At 42.4% G+C, this 26,941-nt stretch overlaps 2 protein-coding genes across 13 annotated transcripts in view; one reads left to right on the top strand and one right to left on the bottom strand.

Moving 5' to 3' along the window:
* The window catches only part of SLC25A21 (solute carrier family 25 member 21), a 255,415-nt gene extending 252,728 nt beyond the window's left edge, over nt 1-2,687 (bottom strand). The window contains exon 1 of the mRNA XM_056346955.1: nt 2,532-2,687. Coding sequence (XP_056202930.1) covers nt 2,532-2,598 — 67 coding nt within the window. The 5' untranslated portion in view covers nt 2,599-2,687. The remainder of the gene's footprint in view (nt 1-2,531) is intronic.
* The window catches only part of MIPOL1 (mirror-image polydactyly 1), a 197,360-nt gene continuing 172,809 nt past the window's right edge, over nt 2,391-26,941 (top strand). For 6 of the 12 annotated variants that reach the window (XM_056346951.1, XM_056346948.1, XM_056346944.1 and 3 more), the window contains exon 1: nt 7,461-7,602. The gene's annotated coding sequence lies outside the window, so the exon portion shown is untranslated. Of the gene's footprint in view, nt 2,557-7,460; nt 7,603-26,941 lie in introns of those variants that run through there. The other 6 variants (XM_056346945.1, XM_056346941.1, XM_056346943.1 and 3 more) reach the window with 5 other exon arrangements.

Raw genomic sequence — 26,941 nt, 5'->3', positions numbered from 1 at the left:
TTCTCTAGTTTCCATCATTGTTTTGACAAAGACACCAACTTACAGCATCTTTCTTATAGCTTCATACATTCCTTGTGCTTAACTGAATAAGTTAAGATGAACAGAACTTCTTACAAATCTAAATGTTAGTTCACCGTGATAGTTGTTTTGGGGTTGGTTTTTTTTTCATTTTCCTGAAACAGCTACCAGGCTGTGGTACAGGCAGCAAAACCACCCTAGGGTATCTGTGACATTGACACGAGGCCAATAAATATGGCATAACACCTACAAGAGCCTTATGTCCTTCTGCACAGGCAACCATAATAATATAGGGTATCTAAAGTGATACTGGGAAGCTAAGTTCAGGCAACCAAACCCCTCACTAGGCTTAAATATAAGTACACTCTCAACAATTCATGTCCTCTGTCCTTTCCTTCCTGCTTCCACCTTTCCCATGTTAGATCCACACGCATCTGAGAAATTTAACCTTTAGACTGAAGGCCTCAAAGCTACAGCCTTCCTCTTCCATCTTCTCTATAAGTCACCAAGAAAAACAGCATTGACTTTTACTTTTAAGCATCTGTCAAGCAAGTTTTAAAGGTTCAGCCATTTCTCCTTAATACCCTAGAGCTCCCAATTTGAGCCATACATTTACCAATCCCTCTGGTACAATTCTAATGTTATACAGATCTAGAGAACAGTCCTTCACTGGTTTATTCCAAAACCAGTAAGTAGAATTTTCTTTACAGATTTAAGGCTACCGATGGAGCTAAGGAATCTGCCTGTCTGACAGGAGACAAAGCAAAAGGATGGAAGCATCTTTTAACAGTATGCCTCTGGGCTAGATTCAAGAGGCCTTATAAAAAGTGTTTGGTGCAGATCAGTTGCGTCCTTGACTTAAAAATTCTCTCACCTGAACCTTTATGCCTACCAGATCAACAAGTAGCTTTCATGCTGTCTTTTCCCCTACACCATCCTCAAACACACTCTTTTTGCAATTCTAATCCTTCTGTAAAACTTTGCCCTTATCTAAACAACAATTTTCTTTCCAGGGCATTAGCCGAGTTATCTGATCTTCTATGAACAAAGAGAGCCTGTAAAGAAAACAGGCTACTGCCAGAGGATGGGAAGATACAGAGTTAGAGCAATCTGAATCACTAAGGCACAGGCCCACTGCTATGGGCAGATAAACCTGTCATTTACAAAACATCTGGTGGCAACACACCTCAGTATCCCTTCAGGTATGAAGGGCCTTCAACAGCCTTGTGCAAATTAAACTTTTCCTTTCTCTCCCAAGGGAAGAAAGGGGTGGTATTCAAGCAGAATCTTAGAAAACTTTAGGAATATCAAAGGGTGCAGAAGAGCTACATAAATCCAGTTATACAATACACTGGAAGGGCCAGGACAGCAGACCTCTCTGCTTCTGCTGTCCTGGCATCTCTCTGTGTCAAAGCAGAGGGCTGGAAACAAAGGACATGCAGAGTCATGAGCAGGAAAAGGAAGCGCTCAAAAGTGTGTTGATGGCAGGAATGCGTAAAAGTGCATTTAGGGGCAGCAGTGGAACTAGAGGGAATGGAACAGAAGCGCACACATAACATTATGACCACATAGGACTTACCCACAGCAGAATCTTGCCCGTGCACGTTACACTGCAACATTACCACGTAGCTTTCCTCTTTCATATGAGACATAATGTGACAGACAGCATTTGGACCCCAAAAGAGATGCTACAGATCACTTAAAGACACACTACACAGTTGAAATGGTAACAGGATTGATATATATACACACACTGAAAAAGCAGGATATTGTGTACATATTCCCTATACTTCAAGCAGACAAACAGTTTTATTCCAATTCAGAGAAAGCAAAGTGATGAAATTAACTAGCAGTGCTGTTGTTGCTGAACAGACGTGTAGTGTTTTGACACTTGTAGTATAAACAATGTAACGAATTTCTAACCTCGACTTCCTGAAAGTATTAAAACAAACAAACACACACAGAAACGCATTTCCATGTATCGCTGCACCTCTTTCTCTGTAAGGCAGCGAAGGAGAGCTCGAGGGGGAGTTTCGGGAAAGGGGACGAGGCTTTGTGCCCCGCACCGGCGCCGCGGGCAGGTTACACGGGCTCGCAGCGAGCTCACGGCCGAAGTCACCCCATCTACCTCAGGCAAGGCAAGACCGACGGCCGGCCGCCCGCCAGAGAAGCTCCCGAGGGGGCACCGATGACTGTTACCGTTGAAGGGGCCCGCCTGCCGCCCTTATCACCCGAGGGGCTGCGGGGTGTGCTGAAGGGAGATACACCCAGCGCCGGGCAGCGCCCCTCACCGCAGGTACCGCCCGGACCCGCCGCGCCGCTCCCGCCCCCGGGACCCCTGGGCCGCCTCAGGGGCCCGCCCGGCGGGGGAGGAGCCGCCGCCCAGCTCGCACCGTTCCCGCCGCCGCTCCTGCGCCTGAGGAGAGCGGCGCGGCCGGCTGCACCTCGGCTTGGCGGAGCGCCGGTGGGGGACGGGCAGACCCTCCCCGCCCAGGAGGAACGCGCCCACTTACCCGCCGAGCCTCCGGCGACGACTTGGTGAGAGGCCTCCTGCAGAAAGCACCCGGGCTGCCGCGCCATCCTCGCCCGCGCCGCGGCGAGAGGCAGCCGGCGCCTGGAGAGCGGCGGCCGCGGCGAGGCCGGCTCCGCGCGGTCGGGTGGGAAGAGCCGGGGGGAGGCGGGAGCCGCTGTTATCGGCGGGGGGGGGGGGGAGGGGGGCGCGGGCGCGCGGGGCGGGACCCGCGCGGGCGGGAGGCGCGCGGCCGCGCAGGGCCCTTTAGCAGCCGGCGGGCGGAGCGCGGCCCCGGGCTGGCAGCTGCGGGCGGTCACGGCGGGGGAAGGGCGCCCCGATCGCTTCCAGCCGGGAAACTGGGCCGCGCTCGGGCGGCCGGCGCTGGGATCGCCCTCGCTGGGGCAGGGAGGCCGGGCTGCGGCGGCCTGTCGGTGCGCTGGCGGGGGCAGGCCTGTCACCTCCTGGGGTGACACCTTTGCTGGCGCCGCACGGCACGGGCTCCCGCCGCTGCTGGGCCCCAGCTAACAGCCGCGGATCACTGGTGCTGCGCTGCTGGGCAGGGTTGGGGGTGCCACTCGGCGCCGTTTGGCTCACCCGCTCCCCTGAGGCACGCTGTTCTTTTCAAACCTTTAGACTTTGGCTTCAGCTCTTCGGTGTTCAAAGGACACAGGTATTTTGTCACTCGGAGAGCGGCTGCCGCACGTGTGATGCAGACCTATTGGACCATCTTAATAAATGAAACAGTGCCAGGCCTCGAGTGCTGGGACAGTCACTGCCATTGCTGACAGTCCCCGATGTTTTCACCCACGTCAAGCCATACCTTTCCAGAATATGCCAGTGTACAATGTGGGGGACAGCATGGGCTCATCCCCCGAGGTGGCACCATTGAAGTGGACGACAATTCAGCCGTATGGGTGCAGAACACACAAGGACATTTATTCTCAGGGCCAGATGGGCACAGATCCTTTCTGCTTACTGGTACAGACACGGTCTTTTTGACTTAGAGCCTGATCCAAAATGGCACTGAGGTTAATAAACCCAGCTTAAGCACTTTATGAACAACTGGATATCTATATGTTCCTATGGATTTGGAGCCTGCAAAAGTTGGGAGCAGATGCAGTATTGCAGGTGGTCTTTTATTTTCCCTGCTGTATCGCTGACCCTGTTCTACTAGTCAAACCCCCAGGTTACCAACATCTAGCTTGTTGTGGTTTAGCCCCAGCTGGCAATTAAGTACCACACAGCCCCTTGCTCGCTCTGCACCCCCAGAGGAGTGTGGAGGAGAACTGGGAGAAAAAGGTAAAATTTGAGGGTTGAGATGAGTAACTTAATAATTGAAATAAAACAATAATAATAGTAATAACAATGACAACAACAACAATTGTACTGAAAAGGACAGAGAAGGGGAATCGAATAAAATCCAAAAGGAAGGGGAAAAAAAGTAATGTGCAATACCGTTTCTCACCACCCGCGGACCGATGCCCACCAGTCCCTGAGCAGCGATCCCAAGGTCCCGGCCAACTCCCCCAGTTTATATACTCAGCATGACATTCTGTGGTATGGAATATCCCTTTGGTCAGTTCGGGTCAGCTGTCCTGGTTGTCTCCCCTCCCAATTTCTTGTGCCACTCCAGCCTTCTCAGTGGCAGGGCCTGAGAAACTGAAAAGTCCCTTGACTTAGTGTAAACATTACTTAGCAACAACTGAAAACATCAGTATGTTATCAACATTATTCTCACACCAAATCCAAAACACAGCACTGCACCAATCAGTAAGAACATTAACTCTATCCCAGGCAAAATCAGGACATAGCTGTAAAGATTTTTCCCTTGTCTCCCTTTCTTCCTGACCCTGAATAGCACTGTGGTTTCTAATACTCTTCTGTTTCATCCTTTTGCACATAGCCCACAGCCTCTAGTACTGCTGATTTTTCATAGCCCAAGAGAAGGTTTGTCCACTCTGAGCTTGTCCTCTGTTTATTTTCTAGCAACCAGGGGTACGTACAAGCTCAATTACATTGGTGTGGGGGAGAAAGCAGAGCTACTGTTGATCTCAAGGGCACATTTATTAGGGTTAAGATGGATTGAAGGAAATGACTCTTGGATAAGGTGCTAGACTGTTTGTTTAACCAGTCACGTGGATAATTTGGAATTATTTTTTTTCTTCTGTTTTTGTGGGGTTTTTTTTTTGCTTTCTTGCTAATAGCTCTACAGTGTTAACAGACAAGGATATTAATTTTGAGTAAGAAATCCTTCATGTTATCTTCAAAGTGATTCTGAATTCCATGTGTGATCTTGAGCATCTTGAAATAGAACTAGGAGGCTATATTTGCTGGCACCTTTTCAAAAGAGAAGGAAGAGAAAGGTAGATTTTACATCCTTATTTTTTAATGTCTCTCCCCTGAAAGACAGACAGACTTGTTGCCTTACAAGATGATCAGCTTATGCTAAACTCAAAGCATAGGTAATTTGTAACTAGGTGTATTTATGTATTCCTGCAGTACAGCTACCAAAGCCAAATGTTGGTACTTATTTCTTTCTCTATTCCTTAAGAAGCATATATAGATCTGTTTCATATATCTGGATAGTATACTTATGCTCTGTTTACCATGTCTGAGATAGGTATTTGACTGCAGTCTACTGTCTATATACATTTTAGTTTAGTAAGAGAGGGGCTTCCACACATTCACTTAAAGCATTTGGAGTCGTGACTTTAAGGAAGAATCCTAGGCACACCAGAGGCATTATGCTAAAATTGGGATTTCATGAGTCTGTAGGAATATATGTAGCATAGCAAAGCTGAAGAGAATACATGCTGGTTTTCCTTTCCCTCCAGTCGTGGAAAGGTACCTTTAAGGTACCAGAGAAATATGCATTTTTTATATTACCACATCTTTCCCTCAAGGAAAAAAGTTGAGGAAAAAGTCCATTGTGAAGAAAGACACACTTAACTACCATAAAAGTGAAGCTGGAAATACATAAAGTTGATGGACTGGAAAAAATAGCATTCCAGCATTCTGGTGGATGGAATTCCTATAGTCAAAGAGATTAATTAGTAAATGAGAAAAATAGATTTAAATGAAAGATAAAATATATTGTAGATTGGGATTAAAATGCCATTATTTATTTCATAGAGGTGGAAAGCAGTGCAGTCAGAGACAATTTGTTTCAGATAGTATTGTGAAGGAGAGTTCTCAGATCACAGCTCCAGACTGGGTGGATGGAGATATAAAGGTGACTGTTGGACAGAGGAAAGATTCTGGAAGTAAATGAAGCAAAATAACGAAAACTTGTTAGAAGCAAGATTCATTGCATTTAAATGTCCACCTCATTCACTGGGAAAGAACCTTTTTTCCCACCAACAAAACCCCAATGATTTTTATATGAGAAGCATTTTGACAAGAAAACGTCCTTCAACAGCCTACAAGTGGGGGTTGTGCACAAGGTTCTGAAACGACAGTGTTTTCATCCCCCTCGCAGGCTTTTCTGCCAATCGTTTCTCAAAACTTTTAAAACACACTCTCCTGTTTTGAGAACAGATTGCAGGAGCCATAGTATTTGGAAGCCAAAACTTTATAAAAGTATGTTTGGTAAAGTATTTTCATGAAGTCGTAATACTGCTTTGCAGGGTGCCTGTGAGTGTTTAGTCATAGTTTAGCAATGTTGTGAACTGAATAGATGTTCCAAGCTTGAAAAGAAATGTAGCCTTTGGTAATTTCAGACCAAAGGTTAGAGAAAAACAACGGGTTTATTGCTACTGAGAAGTATGGGAACATGGAAAATATACAGAGAAGTGTTAATAAAGTGTTAAAAGACTGACTGAGACACTAACTGCAAAAAGGAATAATATTCGGGTATAACATTCAGTTATACAGTTTGCATGCATCAGCAAATAAACAGTAACTTGAATTCTTTGATCTATGTAAGAGCAGAGCGGGGATTGCTGTGGGAATACAGAATAACTCCCTTAAATTAATAAACTTCGAATGTGTTGACCTTTAAGTAATTAAAATCTCAACTTCAATGTTTCATTAACATTTGCCTTCGTTCCCTTGGTTTGGCTCTTTGAGACTGCGGCTCAATAAATATAGCAGGATCATCAAGTCTCCAGTGTTCTGTATCATCAAAAAGCAGATGCTGAAACACCGCTACTTTTTTGTTCCAGAGATGTAGGGGTCCCAGTGCAACAACCTTCCCTTTGACACAAAAAGCAAAGCTAGTATTAAGATGGACTTGCAGGAGTTCAACAGTGAAGAGGATGTGGAGCCGATCGGAGGGTGCAGAAACCTCTTGGTTAGGTTTGTTTTCTGCAGGAGGTGTCACTGCAACAAAAAGGTTTACAGGAACAAACTGACAAATAACATTCAGCCTGCATGTAATTTACACAGAAATACGTTTACAGAACAGGGTGGCACCTGCTAGTGTTAGGAAACTTAAGTTTGTCTCACAGTATCCAAACCCCAAACCTATTCACCTGAACGCAAATTCTCCAGCTGAAAGTCTCTTCCATACGGCACATGGCCCTTGTTCCCCATCCGCCCCTCCCTACCCTCCCGCAAAGGGCAACTTGCCCATCACGCAGGTTTCCATAAGCATTTCTGGGCTTAATCCCATTCCCACGCGGCCTCTTCCCAAACCACCACCCACGCACCACTACGGCCTCCTCCCTCCCCAACAGCCCTGGCGGTGCCTTGCCCCTCCGTCTGTGGTTGCCCTACGCCTCGGCAGCGATGCCGCCCCCGGCCCGCCTCCCCCGCGCTCCCCCTCAGACGGGAGAGCCCCATTCCCGGCGCGGGGGAACGCGCCCGCTCCCCGCAGGAGCCCCGCACGGCCCCGCGGCCCTGCGCCGCCTCTCCCGCCCGCCAGGCGGCGCCACCCCTGCGCCCCAGCCCGGGGGCCCGCGCCGCCCAGCCCCGCCCTCGGGCCGCGGCCCCGCCGCTGCGCGCTCCCGCGGGCGGCGCGCGCCCGCTTCTCCTCCCGCCCCGGCCGCGGGGTCCGCCCGCTCCGCGGGCTTTGTTGTGGAGGCGGCGGCGCGGGGCAGCCCGCACGCAGGCAGCGGGGGAGGAGCGCGCAGGTAACGGGCTGGCGGGGCGCTTCCCTCGGCGGCCGCGGCCCGGTGAGGCCGTGGCTGCCCCGCGGCGCTCGGGTTTGAACTTGCTCCGTTTCCCGTGGCGGGGCGCGGCGGCGGCGGCGCGGTCCCGCCGAGGCGGCGTTCGTGGGGGCCGCCGTGCCCTCGGCGCCTCCCCGCGGGCGAGCGGCCCGGCCTCCCCTCCTCCCCCCGCCTCCGGGGCCGAGCCGTCGCCGCCCGGCCTGCTCCGCCGCCGCCGGGCCCTCGCCCCGCTTCCCGGCTGCGTGGGCCGCGACGGCCGGCCGGCGCAGCCCCTCGGCTGGGTTCCGTTACCTCCCGCCTCCCCGTGGCCGCCGGCCGCCCCCGGCTGGCCCGACCCACCGCCCGCCGGGCGCCGGGGGGCGCGGCTGGGGGTCCGCGGCTGCCGGCCCCGCCGAGGGAAGGGGCGGCCGGGCCGGGGCGGTGGCTCGGCGGGTGTGTGTGGGAACCGGCCGCGAACAAGTTCACAGGGTCGGTGTGGGGTCTTTAGTGTCAGGTGAGAGCAAACTGTGGAGGGTGCTGAGAATAGCAGTAATGCATTAAAAAAAAACAAAACACCAAAAGGAAGAAAAAAGAAAAAACAAACAAAAAAAAAACAAAAAACCCACGCCAAAAATCTTGCGTGAATAAAGTTTGCAATCTGGGCTGGTTTCGAACATTTATGACTTCGAAAAAAGCTCCTTAGGAAGTCTCAATGAGTCATACACCTGGGCTCCTAATATAAGTAGGTTCCACACTAATCTGCTTTCTTGATAGTGTTGTGAAGGTCTATTTCGTTTGAGGAAACAGTGTTTTTTCAGTGTGAGTGGTTTGGAGGAAAAACATTTGGGATGTGTACCCAGAAGCCCGCTTTATCCGAGACAGCGCACCCTCCAATGTTTGCCCATTGAACGATTGCACCTGGGTCTAGGTACAGCTTCAGCGGCGTTGAGGTTGTTGGAGCTGGGTGCTGTAGGAGTTTGCTCGCCCTGGGTCCAGGAATTCAGTGGGCCCTGCCATGACATAGTGTCTTTTTAAATGTTTCATCAAGTTCTAACTACGGTTAGAACAATCTTAAATTGCAGTGCTTTAATCATGAAGGAAAAATTAGTTAACCGCAGCAGTACATTTCTGGATCTGCAGATCTCAGAGCTGCAGATTCGGGAGGCTGTGGCACCTGTGGGTCTTGGGGAAATGCAGCAATGTCCTTATCTCGTTCTTGTACCTGTCCTTGAGCATCTGCTCATGGCCAGTTTTGCTCTGGGTATATACAGCTTTGGTTCAACCTGAAACCACCTATTTTGGATTATTTGCCTATTTAAATACATTATGGCACCAACTTAAATATCTTGTGAGGTTTAACGAGTTAAAACTAAGTCATAACAGTTAAACACGCTATGTTGTGTGGTAGTTCTGGTTTTGTTTCATTGTGCTTTTAAGTATAAAAAATGTAGTTATTCATTACAACGTACTTCAGCTGTATAAGGTGTGTGAGACTGGGCCATATACACCAGTGAGGTGCCATCGGCGTGACGGCCAAGAAGTCTTTTGCCTGTCGCCGGTACAGGGATTAGCACTGATTTCAGGCTGTTGAAAGTGATAAATGTGCCTTGCCCATCCAGCTAAGAAGTTACTGCAGTTTTGGTTGCTGTATGGAAAGTAGAGGGACTTGGACTTAAAATTATGTACAGGATTTTAGAAATTAGGGACAAGTTTTGGGGGAAGGAGGTGGAGTTTTGAAGCTGTGCAGTTACTGCTGCATCTCGTCACTGGGAGTGACAGCATCATCGGGGAGCTCTCCTAGGACCTGGTAAATCTGCCTGTGGAGAGGACATACAGTAGCAGAATATCTATTTTCCTTTATGGCCGTTTTTTCACGAGTATTAGATGTTTTGTCTAGTTTTCTTTTAAATACTGAGACTGATAAGGCTCAAACCAAACTAGCTGATCTCATAGTCAGTTAGATTAAATACTGTCTTGGATCTAGTAAATGATTCCTTATTGTTGGCATTTGTATATACCCTTTCTGTAGCTATTACAGGTTTTCATATAGCGATGCTGCAAGTTCTGTAGAGTCTGATTCCCATTACAAACTGTGATGGGAACTGCGCTGCCCAATAGTAGTGGAATGAAGCAAATGAAACTTTAAAAATCTGTTCCCCGGTTTTCATGTGATAACTAATTAGACTTGCTTTTGTTTAGTTTCAGGATTCACTTAATTTCCCTTTTAATTACTTTGGAGAAGGAGATGTTACTTTTCTTCTTTGTGTTCTGTTATTCCATCTCTCTGCTTGTTAGAAGTCATTCTAGGTGATGCTAATTTAGAAATGCAATACTATGGTGTTACCCTCCTTTCTTGACCGGTAAGAAATAACACAAGCTGCTTCTTTCTCTTTCAGCAAGACAAACCCAATGCATTGTATTACTGGCAGAAACAGGAATACAGTGCTGATGCCCCATGGCCCAGATCTAGCTTTTTGCAGTTGTGGGGTTTTTAGTTTTTGAGGTTGCCTAGGTTAGCAAAAATGCAAGGAAGTTTTCAGAGCTTGGTGTAAGAGGCTAGGGGAGGGGAGAAAATGCAAGTTTGGTAATTCTCTGTGGAAAGAATCATTATTCACTTGAATTGAAAGCAAGAAGGTGCACATGAGCTGAGTATGAAGGGGGAGAGGGTCCTGCCTATTGATCACAGTTTTGTGTAAAATCAGCCACGTGAACTTGAGAGATCCTAAATAATCTTTTTGCTACCTACCACCTCTTAAAATTTGTAGGCTGCAAAATGTATGGCAGAGTAAATGCTGTGTTAATTGTAGCATGCAGATAGTGAAATGTCTTTAAGCTATGAATTGCTGATCTGACTTGATGTTCACTTTAGTGCAGACCTTCCAAATCTATGCAGAGGCTTCTTTTCACTTTTACATCTGTTATCCTAGATGGGCAACAGATGTTTTGAAAATTACTTTTAAAACAAACAAACAAAAAAACTCTTCTGGGCTGCAGTCTGTTAACAAATTTAACTACAGGGTAATGTTGCAACTGGCAGATATTCCTGACCATACAATTGCTGGCTTTTTGTCTTTTCCTTTTAAAGGAAGATGGTTTTGAAGGGGTAATAGAAACAGTACTGAACCCTTTTTTGCAGAACAGATACAGCTATGGAAAGAACTAGTGTGTATACTCATTTTTTAAAGATGAATCTCTGCTTCCCTGCTGCTTTGATCCACCTGTTTTTTAAGTGATATGATGGTTGGAATGCTCCCTGGTAGCCTCGTGAGCCATGGTACAGAAACTGTAACAGCAGGCTTCTACTTTCTGTGATGATTCTTAGTGTGGACTTTTGTCTGTTAAGGACAGGTTAAATGCAAACTGGCGGTTTCTGCAGAGTGGCAGCCTTTGGCATGTTGAAGAATATTACGTATTAGAATTTTGAAAATATTTTATGTGTCTGTTGGGTTTGCATTGCAAGGTTTTGGTAGTGGGGGGCTACAGGGGTGTCTTCTGTGAGAAGGTGCTGGAAGCTTCCCCTCTGTCTGATGGAGCCAATGCTAGCCAGCTCTGAGATGGACTCGCCACTGGCCAAGGCTGAGCCCATCAGCGATGGTGGTAGCATCTCTGTGACAAAAATATTTAAGAAAAGAGGGGGTGGTGGTGGAAATCTGCATAAGAGCAGCAGTAACCAGAGAGAGAAATGAGAATATGTGAGAGTGATAACTCTGCAGACGGCAAGGTCAATGAAGAAGGGGAGCAGGAGGAGGTGCTCCAGGGCGCTGGAGCAGAGATTCCCCCGCAGCCTGTGGTGAAGACCATGGTGAGGCAGGCTGTACCTCTGCAGTTAATGGAGATTAATGGTGGAGCAGATACCCACCTGCAGCCTGTGGATGACTCCACACCAGCACAGGTGGATGCCTGAAGGAGACTGTGATCCCATGGGAAGCCTATGCTGGAGCAGGCTCCTGGCAGGACCTGTGGCCCCACAGAGAGAGGAGCTCATACTGGAGCAGGTTTGCTGGCAGGGCTTGTGACCATTTGGGGGACCCAGGCTGGAGCAGTCTGTTCCTGGACTGTACCCTGTGGGAGGGACCCACACTGGAGCAGCTTATGAAGAACTGCAGCCTGTGGGAAGGACTCACATTGGAGAAGTTTATGAAGGACTGACTCCCATGGGAGGGACCCCATGCTGGAGCAGGGGAAGAGTGTGAGGAGTCCTCCCACTGAGGAGGAAGGAGCAGCAGAAATAATGTCTTGTGAACTGACTGCAACCCCTATTCCCCATCCCCCTGTGCTGCGGGTGGGATAGAGAATCCAGGAGTGAAGTTAAGCCTGGGAAGAAGCGGGGAGTGGGGGTAAGTGTTTAAGATTTAGTTTCATTTCTCGTTATTCTTCCCTGATTTGATTGGTAATAAATTAATTTCCCCAAGTTGAGTCTGGTTTGCCTGTGGCAGTAATTAGTGAATGATATCTTTCTGTCCTTATCTTGACCCACAGGCCTTTCATTATATTTTTTTTTTTCTCTGCCGTGTCCAGCTGAGGAGGGAAGTGATAGAGTGGCTTTAGTGGGCACCTGGTGTCTAGCCAGGGTCAACCTACCACAATATGAAATATTGCCGGGATAGATTTTTATTGTTTTCATAGTATCAGTGAATAAAATATTTTTTGTTTAAAAGTTCACCTGTCTTGGTTACAGTTCTCTCAAATGAAAGGAATTTCTTGAGCCTTTTTGTATGAAATATGAAACAAGCACTTTATCTGTCCCTAGTACAAGTAACAGAGACATGATCATTTAAATTGAATGCCAGTGGATAGCTATCATATAGTAGTATGTGTTGTTTATGTTTCCTTTGTATGTACTGGCCATCTACATTTGAGAACAGCTTGTTGTATTTACTGTGCAGCATTACACCTGGCTAAGCCTTGTCAAACATGTCAGGCCTATTTCATGCTTTTCAGAGGAATTAAAACTCAGTAGTTCAGTTAATTATTTTGAAAGGGGGTTTTATTTTGAAAGCTAGAGTTGTGGCACCTGTGACCTGACCTATGGTCAACTTTGTTTGCCACCAGAACACATGTAGAACTTGTTTTCTTTTTTTGTTTACTAGGGCTTTTCTGTTACATGCATGTAAAAGGAGTTTAATGGTTCAGGTGCCAGTGGGAGGCTATTTGGACATGGGCTGTGAGTTCGGTGTGATACATGTGCCAGATAACTTGCAGGGATGCTTCTGTGGGTTCTGGAGTAGGGAACGGGATGAAGGGCTCCGTAGGGTCTGTGCGCAACTCTACAGGCTGTTTGCCATCCTTGTTGCTAAAATGTATTCTGGAAATTCATGTTGAAAAGGACATACAATTCTGCTGGCAATTTTATGTGTAGTTAAAATTGTCATCAATATGTTGCTCTCAGTTTTAGCAGGGAATAAGGTAATAAGACTGGCTCATAGTGTCTTCTCTGTATTAGAAAGAAGTCAAGAAAGTGTCTATGGTATCATTTTGCTAAGTATCACTTGCTGGAGTAGCAAACCAAGGAACAGATCCAACTTCCCTTTAAGTGAATGGCAAAACTTCCATTGGTCACAGCAGCACGGGGTTACGCTGTGGGTTTAGAAGAAATAATTGGTAATGAGTTCAGCTCCTGGAGGGCATTAATTTTTGCACCATGAAATCCATAGTAAATTGAGTTAAGGAGATCCACATAACATGCTGGTAGACAAATGTTATCCTTTCTGTCTTTTTAAATAAATCTGTTGAAGACAGAATTTGATCTTTAAGTTCTGCGTTCATTTAAATAGCAATATTCCAGCTAGCTATGCACTAATTTAAATGTTACGTGTGAAATAAATTAAAAAATCTAATCTGTTTCAGTAACAGAGTATTAGGACAAAGAGGATTAAAATACTTGGTTATTGATTAGCTCTTTGGAGGGAGGGGATGGTAGTTCCTGTCAGGATTTGTGGAATGAGAGCAGGGTTGTGTCTGAACCAAAACTGTTCTGAAAATGCTGTGGGATGCTCTCCTGTGAGAGAATTTAACATGGGATCAAAGACTGCTGTACTTGACACAAACGAACTGGATTTTTAATGGTGTTTTTAAAATGTATAAATCTACTAATTTATGTTGATTTAGACTTTAGCTTATAAATAAAAATGTCTGCTTGTAAAGACAGTATTTAGTGCTGAAGAATTGCTTTATGGTTGTGTGGGTGTATGAATTACACTTGTGGGACCAGGCTAGAAATTGTCATTAGTTGCCCATTTAAAAAATGAATAGTACTAAGCTTAGATTGGCTTGAGGAAAGGGAGGAGGGCTTTCTGAGGCACAGCAGTTGATATGTATGGAAATGAGAAGTATTAAAATATTTCTTTTTTGCGGAGCGTTTACACAAAATATTATTGCGCGTTGTTTCGGTTCTTAATACAGAAAGTTAAATATGTATACATTTTTGTGTTATGAACACTGATGGTTTTTTTTAGACATCCTTGGCTTGTTTCTTTTGGGAGTTATCAGCTCTGCTTTAACTTTGTCATTACGCTCTTTCCAAATGTATATATTTGACCCCCTCTTTTTGTTAACTCTAATGTCTCAACCGGTGAGGAAGTGGAACCATTCTTAGTGCTTACATATTACATCTGATAGTAAAAACTGATATTTTATTTCCTATGTTTTATAGATTTTTTTTTTCCTGTGTATTATAGAATTAACTTCATTTTAGAAGCTTAATTGGCTGCCCAGAAGGTAAGCCTAGTTACCAAGAAAAATGGTAACTTGGCTTGTAGCGGAGTGGAATTAGAGAACTGAGAATACTAACTGAGCATAATTTAAAAATTATTCTGAGACATTCCAGTGGCCACTTCAATGCTATTGAAAGAAGTTATGCAAAAAATGAATGTGTTCTTTTTTAAGCATTCATTTCTCTCAATAATGGTATGATACATAGTTCTATATTTCCTTCAAAACAGCTCGTCCTGTTTGAGAGAGCTTAGATGGTGAAAAGTAAAGACACATACCTAATGCAGTGTCCTGTCTGGATATTGTTCTTTATGCTTGTTGTAGTTGCCTAAATTATACCCACTCTATAATAAAATTATTAGTACTGATATAATAAATCTATTAGTATTGGTATTTATAGTTTATTATAAAATTATTAGTATTACTTTTAGAAAGGCATAGTTCTTTTTTCTCAGGTACAGTTCTTGATTTCAAATTTCTTTGATTTACAATTTGCTTTAAGATTCTGTTTCTCAATGTGTTGTCTTTGTGGTTCAAATTCAAGTAAATTTCAGGTTCTATAGGATTTTGCAGCATTAGGTGCTCAGTAGGTGAGAATGTGTTAACTTGGTTATGTACATTTTTAGATACAAGTATGAGAACCAAAGCAGTATTTTTCATCATGTTTTTCTATAGCGTCCTTGTTTATGTGCACACATACTAGGCAGTTTTTCCATTTTCTGTTATAGCAGACTATTAGGATGTGGTTTTCCTTGTGTGAAGTTTGACATAAGGACTGTATGACCAATTTGCTCCTTGGTACCTTCCTTGTAATGAAGAAAATGGCACTGTGAAATATCCACCACAATTTTAAGATTTGTCGAATGTTTTATAGCTCTTTTTGTAGAGCTACAAAAATGTGTTCTGATTTTCAATTTCTTTATTGCAAATTACTAGAGGAGTGATACAGATAGTACCATAGACATTCAGTTGCTCAGTGTAATCAAAGGAAGACAATCAAATACTCGGATACCAATTTCAATCTGTTTTCACAGATGCTAGTTGACTTTTTTCCACTTTTGGGTGGGTTTATTTTCCCCTTTCTGCTAGTTGTCAGGATATCAAGAGCTTGCTGACAGTGTAAACAGTCTAAGATAGAATAAAAATTAGTCTTTAGGTAGTTAAATATCTCTGTTCCCATGATCTATATCTGAAGAAAAACAAACAGTATTTAATAAGTCTGTATTCTTGGATCTGTTTGTAATGATATTTATTTTCGTTAGACCACAGGAATCTTGAAGTTAAACTTTTCTCTTTGCACCTGATTATGTATGATGAAAAAGGATGTAGTCCCACACCTATATCCTTCTCAAGTGTAGCCTGCATTGATGTCATTGTTCCTTAAAGAGACATCAACCACCCCATACTTCTGCTCAGTTGTATTTTAAGATGCGTTTTGATTAAAATTTGAATTTAGCAAGTGAAAAGCCATCTTCAAGGTTTAAGTGTTGCTTTTCCTTCAAGTTAAAATGAAAAAAGAAAAAAAGGCATCATTCTGTTCTCATTCTGTGGTGTTATGCAAGTTCATTGGAGGAGATTGTGTCAATTAGTCTCTTCAACTATCATTTTAGGAGGACAAACTAAATTGGGAAGACTGAGCCCCAGGAGGAACTGTGTGAATTCCCTGGTGTCCCTGTTCACCAGTTCTCCCTGCCTCATAGGATATTCTGTAGCACCTGGCTCTTACTACTCCTCGCTCCATTCCTGTCTCCCTGCAGTGACCATCTGTTCGTTGTTTCCAGGTGTTCCTGGCTAAATTATTCTCATCTTTTCCCTATGTATAGGTACAGCGTGAGGGATGGGAGGTATTTCTGTGATTCCCTTACCCTGACCCCATTGCTTATGAGCCCCCAAGAGTATGGAGCCCCACTTAGCTGCCTTCAACATGGTGTTGAGTGTGGGGCAAGGTGTTTAAAGAAAAGAGTTGGGGAGCGGCCGTGGAGCTCTGTCTCTTCTCTTGCACCGTGTCTTGCTAGACAAGCCTTGGAGGACAGAACTGGGGTGAGTAGTCAGCCATTTGTTGGCTCTTGCCACCTAGTCACGGTTGCTGCTTGGGCAGGCAATCTAATTTCTCAGCTGTTGCTCCACCGTCACCACAGTAAGCCTTTTCTAAACAAGCTCAAGTAACTACCTGAACGGCTGCACAGAAGTGGTAGCGCTGCTGCCTTCTGTTCTGACTTCTCTTCTGCAGCCTGAGCTCAATAGGCTTGGCAGCTGGGCACAGAGGGTCCAGGGGAGGAAAAGATACTATTTTCACTGCCAAACGTGAATTGAAGGCAGAGTGGAGTTAGTAAGGCAGGGGCTAAATGGCTCAATTTGAGAAATGCTGCATGTGACAGCAGTAGCCAAATTAATCTTCAAAGTCAGACATATTATAGCTGCATGAGCTTCAGTGGCTACAGTACAGAAATACCCTTGATGAAAACTGATGGCAGTCTCCTACTGAAACATTTTTGCTTCTGTATGTTTGAGGAATCTCCTTATTTTAAGAAAGACAACCATCTTTAATGCCTTAAATTGTGCAGATATGCAACTGATTTTTGGTAATTTTTCAGAGTAATGTGTTTGCTTATTTGCTTAGTTTAAGAAGGATCGATAAAGCTTTACATCTGGATTGGGAGCGTATAGTCATATGTTGCTTCTTGTAGGGAAAAGCTAGTTCTTTAGAACAGTTTTTTAGATACATTTCACAAATACTAAATGATAATAGAAGATTTCATATATGTACAACTGTTTCTACCCCTTCATGGTTTCACCATGGTTTCAACCATGTGTGAGTGCATGTATTTTGTTGACTGTTTTCTTCTGAATTAGTAGAGTTTTCTGAATATCCTGATTTCATTAGCAAATGAAGATGTGAAGCAGCTGTTGAGGTTTTAATTTTTTTTTCCCTCCAGCTCTTCCCGGGGGTGTGCAGGACCACAAACCGGTAGGTAGATGGAGCTCCGTGCCAACAGCCAGCCTTAAGCAGGCTGGTGAGAGGACCTGCAGCCTCTCTTATCTGCAGAGCCAGGCAGGAGCAGCTTCTTGAGCATGTATCTGTAATATGGTTTTTTCATATGTAATGAATGAGCACGGGTTTAAAATTAATGTCCAGTATTAGCTATGCAAGTCAAGGCAATGAGCGTGTGCTGAGATGCTGAGGGACAGTTTTGCGTTGTTCACAGTGGGCAGGCAATCAGGTGAAATACCCTGATCTGTTCTAGAGCACTGCGAGTTGAGAGTTTATCTGATACACCACACGTTTTCCCTTTTTACTTAATTTCTGAGTCAACTGCTTGTCGTTAGGCAAGTCTTGGTTGAGAGCATCGAAAATGGGGCCTGTGGGAAGCTCTTAAACTCACAAAGCAGAAGAATTTGCTTTTAAATTTAAGTTTTGGGTTTGTGTTTTTCTCACTGATTCTAACTGCTGATACATTTGCAACTATATTTCTGAGTACTGAAATTTGTTGAATAGTGCAGTTCACAAATTCAGAATTAGCAGCAGCTAACCTTGCATGTTCCCAGTCTTGCACAGTGTGTGTCCACACCCTCAGCCTAGTGCTGTGTTACGCAGTTCAACTGATACAGTGGACTTGGTTTGTTGACATCTGGGGGGGGCACTTGTAAAACTGTGAAGAATGTGCAAGATACAACTTCCTTTAGAAATAAGTTTACTTGATAGAGTTTTGTATGTAGACAAGTTACTGAAGTGTGAAAACAGTTCCTAAATAGCAAGCTGCTAATTTTATTTGAAAATATGAGATAAAGTTCTTAAGATTATCCTACTTCCTCCCTTTAAAATTTTAGAGATAAGAGGTAGATTTTTATTCTTGTTGTGTGTGGGGATTGTTGTGTTTGTGCCAATAAGTATGTACTTGAAAAATCTGACAGATTAAGATTATTCTGTGATTGTAACAGGTATGCAATTTGTATAACATATATCCTGCATTTCTTATTTGAAATTCTAGATGACTTAATGTTTACATTTCAAAACAATGGGAAGGGTGTGAGTCTCTGGTGTTCTTGCTCTGACTAATATTTCTGTGCAATAACACTCCTGTATAGTACTTAATATCCCAAAAGAAAAATGAAGTAATTCTCAAAGCCTGCAGATTTGTCTGATGAATAAGTGAATACTGAGCTAAGTTGCAATCTGAAATAATCTTTGGGAATGTGTTTCTGCCTGCTGTTCATCATGCACGTGGAACTGGCATTCAGATGTCAGGGAATGGGGTTAAAAGTGTGATTGTGAAAGCGTTTGTCAGAAATAAATGATTGATTTAGAATTCTGCTCGAATCTTATAATTTGGTTTGCTTTATTTGTTTTAATGGTAAGTAGACTCTTTTGCTTATGGTTTGCAAAAATGAAATTACAGATTTTCTTTAAATGGCACACAGCAAACTGCAGTACCGCATTCCAATCATTCAAACTCAAGTATTTGTTGCACTTTGGAGAGGGAGCTCTAGACAGTATTCCACCTTGTTACTGTTTCAGTGCATTTAGAAAAACAAACACAAACCACAACTATGAACATGGTTGTGCTTTGGATGGAGAAAAGAAAAACAGTCGTGTGGTGGGTTGACCCAGGCCAGCAGCTCAGCACCCGCTCAGCTGCTGGCTCACTACCACCCACAGCAGGATGGAGAGAGGCTAGGGAGAGGGGAAATGAGAAAACTCACAGTTCAAGACAAAGACAATTTAATAATCAAAAGAAAAAGAAGAAAGGAAAAACAAATCAAAAAACAAATTATGCACATAGTCACCACCTCCCACCCACAAGCATTCCAATGCCCAGCTAGTCTCTGAGCAACAGCTGCTTTGGAAGACAAACCACATACCCTTTTCTTGTTTTACTCATGTTTCTATTGCTAAGTGTGATGTTAGATGGTATGGAATATCCCTTTGGCCTTTTGGGTCACCTTTGTCCCCTCCCAACTTCTTGCCCACTGCCAGGCTACTTGGTGGAGTGACAGAGCTGGTGGGAAGCAAAAGCCTTGATGCTGTGCAAGCGCTGTTAGCTGTATTCAGAATACTGGTGTATTATCAGCACTGTTTTAGCCAAAATCCAAAACACAGTACCATGTAGGATGTTTTAAAGAAAGTTAACTCCATCCAAACCAGACCCAGAACAAGTAGAAGCATGTTTTTCAATAGTAAAAATACCTTATTTTATTCTAGAATACGTTACAAAAAGCATTTTGTAAATTCATAGAAACATGCATTGATGTTAGAAGCTTAGCTGGATATACATCTTAAATTTTTGAGGGAGGAACATAAAAATTTATATAAATATCACCTACTTCAGTAAGTGTCAAATTTTTAACTTTTTTAACAACTTTGAAGAAATCTGACTTACATGCAGCATTTGGTCACTACTATGACTTTTCACATATGAATGGAGTTTCGTTCAGTGTGTAGGTTTGGCATTAACAATGTATCTTAAGCCATCTTTGGTTTGCTTGAGAATGATTGTGCCCTTTTATTTTGAGGCATTGTTAGAGTGGTCATGTTTTTGTGTTCTTTGACTTTTTATTTAGTTCCTACCAGAGACAGTGATATTAGCACAAAAAGGAATCTGTAGAAGAACATAAATATTTGACTTGAATGTTTATTAAAACGAGATTTTTCCCTGCTCAAGGGAATGGTTACAAAGTTTTAGCTCATGTTCTTGTTAAAGGAATGTTTTCTTCTGAGAGGAAGGGGCTTTTGCAGGAAAAGTTTGACAGTAAAGCTTTCAATGAAATACAGGGAGAGCTGTAAAGACAAAATGTCCAGGAAATTATGTTCCAATGAATGTTTACCCTTAGATGCAAAAGAGGAGCTTAATAATCTTGTACAAAACGTAAAATGAGTGGTAGAATTAACAGAGTGGGTTTACTGGTCATTAAAAGATAGGGAAAAAAGGCGAGCCTTCATTAAACTTGGCCTTAAAAAGTTTTTAAAAAACAAAACACAGAAGCACTAAGTCTTGCACCTGCCAGTGCATGGAGATCGTAAAAAGATGACTGATAACAAATGTTTTTCTGTGCTGGATATATCAGTTGAATTTGGCAGTTGCCCTGAAGAAACTGGAGGCCACCTCTTCAGCACCTGATTCTTTTGAGAGATTTTATGTAGTGCCTGAAACATTTAGCAGGGAAGTACAACACTTGGTGAATAGCAGAGGTTGTAGTGAGGTCTGATGTTTTTCACCCAGGGAAGATGATAGAAATGTAGAGCTAGCAATTGTGAAAAGCTTTGAGAAGAGTCACAGCTTCTAGGCTCTGGTTCCATTTTTCTTGATCCAAAAGATCTCAGGTGGTAAGTGAAGCAGATTAATTCCTAATTCTGATATAAGCAGAAGTAATAGATTTTTCTCCTGGCTATATAGCGTACCTCAAAGGCCTATTGATAGTTGCCTATAGCATGAGATTTGGTCACTACTATAGTGGTTTTTGTTAACAGGTTACATTGCTTGTGGAAGGAGATTGTGGGAACTGAGTCATTTAAAGAACTCCTGCCAAACACAGAACAAATCATCAGGTTGTGCAGATGCTTGTGATCTTCTGTATCGATTGTGATCTTCTGTATGGATTGGCTGTAACACAGTAACTGATTGAGAAAGGTCCATTGGTCTTCTGAGGTCTGAGTGGTTTCTGAGTGCGAATGGGGGGGAGATCAGAGACTAGACAGCTGTAGTCTTACAAGCAAAACTACTTTGACTAAGATTTTTGAACTTTTTATGGCTTAAATTTGCATCTTAGCAGCAGGACTGGGCAAAGGTTTAAAATTCTGAGTTTATCATTCATTTGGACACATAATCTCCCTAGCTCCAATGCAAAGAATCATTCAAAATGCTAATTCTGTGTTCTGGCGGTAAAATATACATGTATATACTTGCAATCTGACCCATGCCTAGAAACAGGTTTCCAGCTGGGCCAATTACTGCTGATTGTGGTACTCTTTTATAGCAGTAAGGGAAACTAGCAAGGCAAATTGTTCAGCTCATAAATGTCAGTATTAGACCAATGTGGGTTGTTCTATTCTTAGAAATGTGGTATGAAATTTTAGTTGAACATAAATCAACCAAGAGGGAAATTTACATGATAGCTAAAACATTTACATGATGTGTGTCTGTGACATGTAGCCTTTTCTGAAAGTTGAATGACTTTGGTGATGGTTTGATTCTTATTCCCCTTTGGAAGTGGGTTGTACAAGCTGGCGAGTCATGCTGGCTTCTCTGTTCAGCTTTCTAAATGCAGTGTGGTTCAAATTGACATTACTGCTCTTCAATCCACCAACGAGCAGTTTTGCCTGTTCTCTGTATCTGAGACAGAGATTCCATACAGGTGGATGTCACAAAATCCTTCTTTCCCTATTTTCTGTTTTGTAGGACGGATTTGAGTCATTATCGCTAGGTTAAGGAGACGATAAAGCACCTCAGTAATCCCCACAGGAACTATTTACAGTCAGATGGAGCAAGGATATTCCCAACTGGGCCTAGATATTGCCAAAGGTTTTGGTGCTTGTATGTGTTTTAAAATAGCCTGAATTCCCCTTCAAAGATTTTTATCTTATTTTACATCGTTTATGTGTCTGTGTATATATTTAAAATAATGTGTTAAGATTTCTAAGAATTTTGCCAGATTAAAACTAGAGCTTGTGGGTTTTAATCAATCCCTAGCTATCTCTTGCAGCACCGTTTCACTGTAGGACTTTTGATCAGGTTTTCTTGATTTTTAAAAAGCTATTGAAGAATGCTTGTACCTATTTTTGTATAGAATATGCTGATAATATGAAAAAAGATACTACTAGAATGTTTTCCTGACTCAACAATGTATTTAATTGCTTTGATAACAGGTAAACAATTTTATATTTTTATATATGAATAGGGCTTAGATAAGCTGCTTTAATGACTTATTGTTTGTATCTTATAATTTTATAATTAATTTGGGAAGTAAGAGTAATTGTTTTTATTATAATGTTTTTTGTACTGGATGTAAATTAATCACCCAACTACAGTGTCAGCATGAATTAATCATGCAAGCAAGCCAAATGGCTATTTCATTGTTTTATTGAAATGGCAAGAGTTTGAGAATATCTTTTGTCTTAATCGATCAGCCAGAATCCATTGGAAAAAGTCTTAGAATGTTTAAGGTAATGGGAAAAAAATTGCTTTCAGTACATCCTACAGAGATCCTGTTTAAAACAGATGACAGTCTGTCACATTCAGTAGCACATCAGTCATCAGATTTATTCTAATTCCTTAAGCTGAACATTTCATTCAAGCTTGTAGATTGTCTTGTCAAGCTACCAAAAGCCTCATAGCTTTTCTGTCAAGCATAGAGTTGTACCAGCAGTTCACAAATAAATGCTAAGCTGCAAAAATATTGTTTATTTTCTTTAACCTTTTCTTCAGTTAACTACAGTGTTCTTTCCTCTTATTTTCACCACATGCATTTCTCACAAGGTATTCAAGGGACTACATCCTAAACATGCCCCATCCTGACCACAGCCACTTCAGACCAAGGGCCACTCATTTTGGGATGTGTTGTTTTTACTGTAGCAGTCTAGACCACCGTGGTTATGACATTCCTCCTCTAATCACAAAGGCCCAGTGAGCAGCTTCGTTTGCTGCACGCATGAAGGAATCCCACTGCCGGTGCTCACGCGGCACTGGTGTGGCCAGTCTGGCTTTGTGCAGAGTGGCCGTGGTTGTGGATTTCCGCTTGCCTTGTATAGAAAGTGGCAATTTTGCTGTCAGCCCATATAGCTGTGCTGTTCTTCATATTTATCGAAATATCTTTATGATATTTTGTCATGCTTTACCTTGTACGTTTGTGTACAAGTAGCGTGGCTGAATTGGGCTCCTTGCTTTTGTTGCACATCTGCCATACTGGAGAAAGGAAATTTTTCTTGTGATTTTTTTTTTTTCCCTTCATTTTTTCTTGCATGACCTTCTGTAATTCTGAGCCTTTTGCTTTTCTTAAAAGAAAGCTTCCATGTAAAGTGTAGCACTTGTATACCAAGTATACCTGAGCCTGTGCAGTACTGAAAACTTGAGACACAGCTAACTTTCATTGAAGTCAACATATATATGTCTAAGGTGGTAAAACATTGGGAATGGTTAGTTGAAATGATATTAATTAATTGTGCTAAGAAAGGAAACAATTAGGTTGGTGCATTTGTATAATTTAAGCCAAAAAAAATTGCTCAGTAAAGTGATTTTTCATGAACCACTGAAAGGCTCCTGGCCAGGTTAGATCAGTCTCTGTATTAAACTAGTAATGCTGTGGTATTCAATATAAAGTTGTGCCTGCCCTTTGAAAAGACTTACTTGGTTATCTTTTTCAGTGATTAAAAAAAATATTAACAAAGAAAATCTAAACTGTATTGTGAATTTTTCATAGCCACCAACTTCAGAACTCTTAATTCTTCACTGTAACTTGTGATTTATTCTAATATGTGGTTGTCTGTCATTTACATGCAGTGCTACGTTTTCTGTCCTAATCTGCTGGGTTTCTTCATTATAAAATCATGTTATTTCTTTATACTTTTTTTTTGTCTGCTAAATGGCCAATATGCTCTTCTAGCAGCCTTATTGCTTGAATGGATATTCTGAAAGAAACATTGTACATGTCTAAAAAGGAGCTGTGGGGTTGAAGCCCTAGATAAAATTAAAGCCTGAGTATATATATATAAAAAAATTGTTAAAATGTCAAGATAATGAAAACCCAGGAAATAAATTATGCCTATTATTAATTTTGAATTGTATTCAAACATAGAAATATGTAGCATAGACAAAAGCTGGTTACAGAAAGATAAAATTCAATTTTACACTAGGATAATTGTTTTATGTATTTTACATTTATTTATAAGATCAGATAAAGATAAAAAATTAAAGATCAGATTGCAATTCTCAATATAAATCACAGTATGGTCCTGATGAATGCCAAGGTCAGTAAATGGAAACCCCTTCACCTGCAAAATACATTACTGTGGAAAATACTAAGTGAATAAAATGAAACCGATAAGCACCATCTTTCTTACTATTCATTCTTTACTTGCATGATAATGTTAGAGCTTTCGGTATTTTTCATTTTCAAAGGAGGGAAGAGGTATTACTGCTCTCAGCAGCCTCCCGTATATTACCTGTAGCCAAATTGACATGCCTTTGTTAAGGAGAGATTGAGAATGGGACTGTTGTTGCAATAACATTTAAGAAATTAGATTGGTCCTGTTCAAAAGGCTTCGCATGTGCTGCAGATGTAGGTGGTGGGATCCAAGTGCTACGTAGATGATGGAGCCCATGATTTAAGAATAGATTTATGTAATAAATTGCTTCATATCAGGAGCATCTTCTGTCAGGAAGGCTGATTTTTATCTACAGTTGGATCTCTGTTGTGTCTTGAAGAGAAGGAAATTTAACAATTTTTTCACTTTTGGCAGGACAAAAATACGAGTTCTAGGTCCTCACAGAGAACACATGCCATTGATTATTTTGACCTGTAAGGTGGTGGCTCAGTCTCAGGTACCTCAGCTGACTGCCTATGCCAGTCTGAGCTAAAGAAGACAACATCTAAGTAACCAAATTGCAGGCTGAAAATTGAAACCTGTAGGTAGCTAAGTGAAATGACTAGCACTCATCTCACCACAAATATTTAAGCTGTAACAAGCAGTGACAGGTTTTTCCATATGTAGTGTATTGGAGCCTTTGAGTCCTAGGGTGATAAGAAATAGGCTTCTTTACATGGCATCTGCTTCACAAAAAGTGTTAATAGACCTGACAGGTATTTTGTCAAGCTGGACATCTTTCAGAAGTGTTGGCTTCCAAAACATGCCCTTATCAGCTGCCTTTATTATACAGAAACAGTGAGTTCTACAGCTGTTGCTTGTTACAGACTCCAGGTTTTCTGGGCTTCGGTCAAAGTACCAGTGTTACTGAGGTCAGTAATTAGCCACTGTTACCTGAGTTAGATCATGTCAGAGAGCGGCAGCAATGAGTAGTGGACTCGGCAGCCCTAGGGTGTTGCTCTGGTGTCACTGAACAGCTCTTCTAGGTAAGCACTGGGATTATAAGTGGGGTTTTGTTTTAGCTTGTAACTTGTTCTGCTTCAGCAAAGCAAAGACCACTGCAGCAGGGCCAGGATTTGATCTTTGGTTTGTCAGGTAGGCCTTAAGGTACAGGGGTTTGTGTACCAAATGGTTTGACAAGTATGAAGTTCTACTATAGCGCCTGGTAAGCTTCTGCACAGGCAGTAGCTCAGCAGCTTTCCTTTGCTGGGCTGGTGATGAGAGGGCCAAGGTCTGCCTCTCATGTGACCAGGCTTTCTTTCTGAACGGTAAAGATCAGACTGCAGAAAGACGGATATGGAAATACCGCTCCCTGTGAGAACAGAGTAATCTTCTGGGTTTTGATACGATGTGATTTCTTTCAGGGTCATAATGAGGCCATTTCTGATGCAATACAGCTGTGAAAGGGCACTAGTGGACCCAGTCCACTAGTTTGTTTGTGGCACCCCAACAGTATAAAAGAAAGGAGCGCCTATGAAGGATTCCTTTGTCATGAATGCTATGGATTAGGATGCAATAGATGTATCAAGAGACTGTTATCCTGGGATGTGTAGTCAACAATTTAAGGGCATTTAAGTTAGTTTTCTGCACTACAGTAGCATAAATGTAGTGTGATACAGCTTGGGAGCGAGCTTCAGTTTCTTGCTTTGAGTCAGAATTTGATGGTAGCAAGAATGAAGACAGTTGTGGGGTGTAACACTTTCTCACACTACTGAAGGTGACTGCTGTGCAGGTGTACAAGGTAACTAATTAAAACAGTTTCCCCTTGAAATATAATTCTGTTCCTCCTCTTCACTATCCAGTGGTAGACTAATATTTGTCTCCAGAATGTTTTTCTAGGATCTGAAGTGGAATTACAGGATCTGAAGGTTACTAAATATTAGGCAAAAATTATAATTCTCTTCATAGTTTAAAAGTATCTTGTATCTTTCATATTTCAAAAACTCTCCTGGATGTAAAATTCTTTTGGCAAACATTCACTGTCTTGCACTTGTGAGAGAAAACTTACTAAAAATAGCTTATGCTGCTATCATACTGAGGTTCCCCTCCAGTTGTATCTGCCCAGTAGCTTTTCTATTTGGTGTAACATATACTTCCAAATTTATCTTAAAAGTTACCAAAAAAAAAGACAAAAAACAAACCAGATACTTTATTGAGAACCAATTTAGTATTACATATTATACTTTCCAGTAATACAGCCATTCAGGTCGTTACAGAGATAAGGGAAATTGAGTTGTTTGTGCATCTGCAGCTCTTAAACGTATAACACAAACAAACCAGTGATGGACCTTTTTTTTAAAAAAACTGTAATCCTGTGTAATACAATTCTATATAAAAGTGTCACTGTTTAGGAATATAGGAATGTAATGCTGTAAATAAAAGAAAAATTTTATTCCAGCTACTATAGAAATTCGTTCAGACTAATGTTAAAATCCAGTTGTAAAGAAGTTCATAAAGAACATCTAATATTATCCAAAATGTTTTGAAACAAACCTGTATCTCATCTGATTTAAAGAAAAAAAAATATTGGAGAATGAG

This window comes from Falco biarmicus, chromosome 7, assembly GCF_023638135.1.
Source record: "Falco biarmicus isolate bFalBia1 chromosome 7, bFalBia1.pri, whole genome shotgun sequence".
NCBI lineage: Eukaryota > Metazoa > Chordata > Aves > Falconiformes > Falconidae > Falco > Falco biarmicus.
The sequence above is the reverse complement of the archived record's forward strand: the minus strand, read 5'-3'. Positions and strand labels throughout refer to the sequence as shown.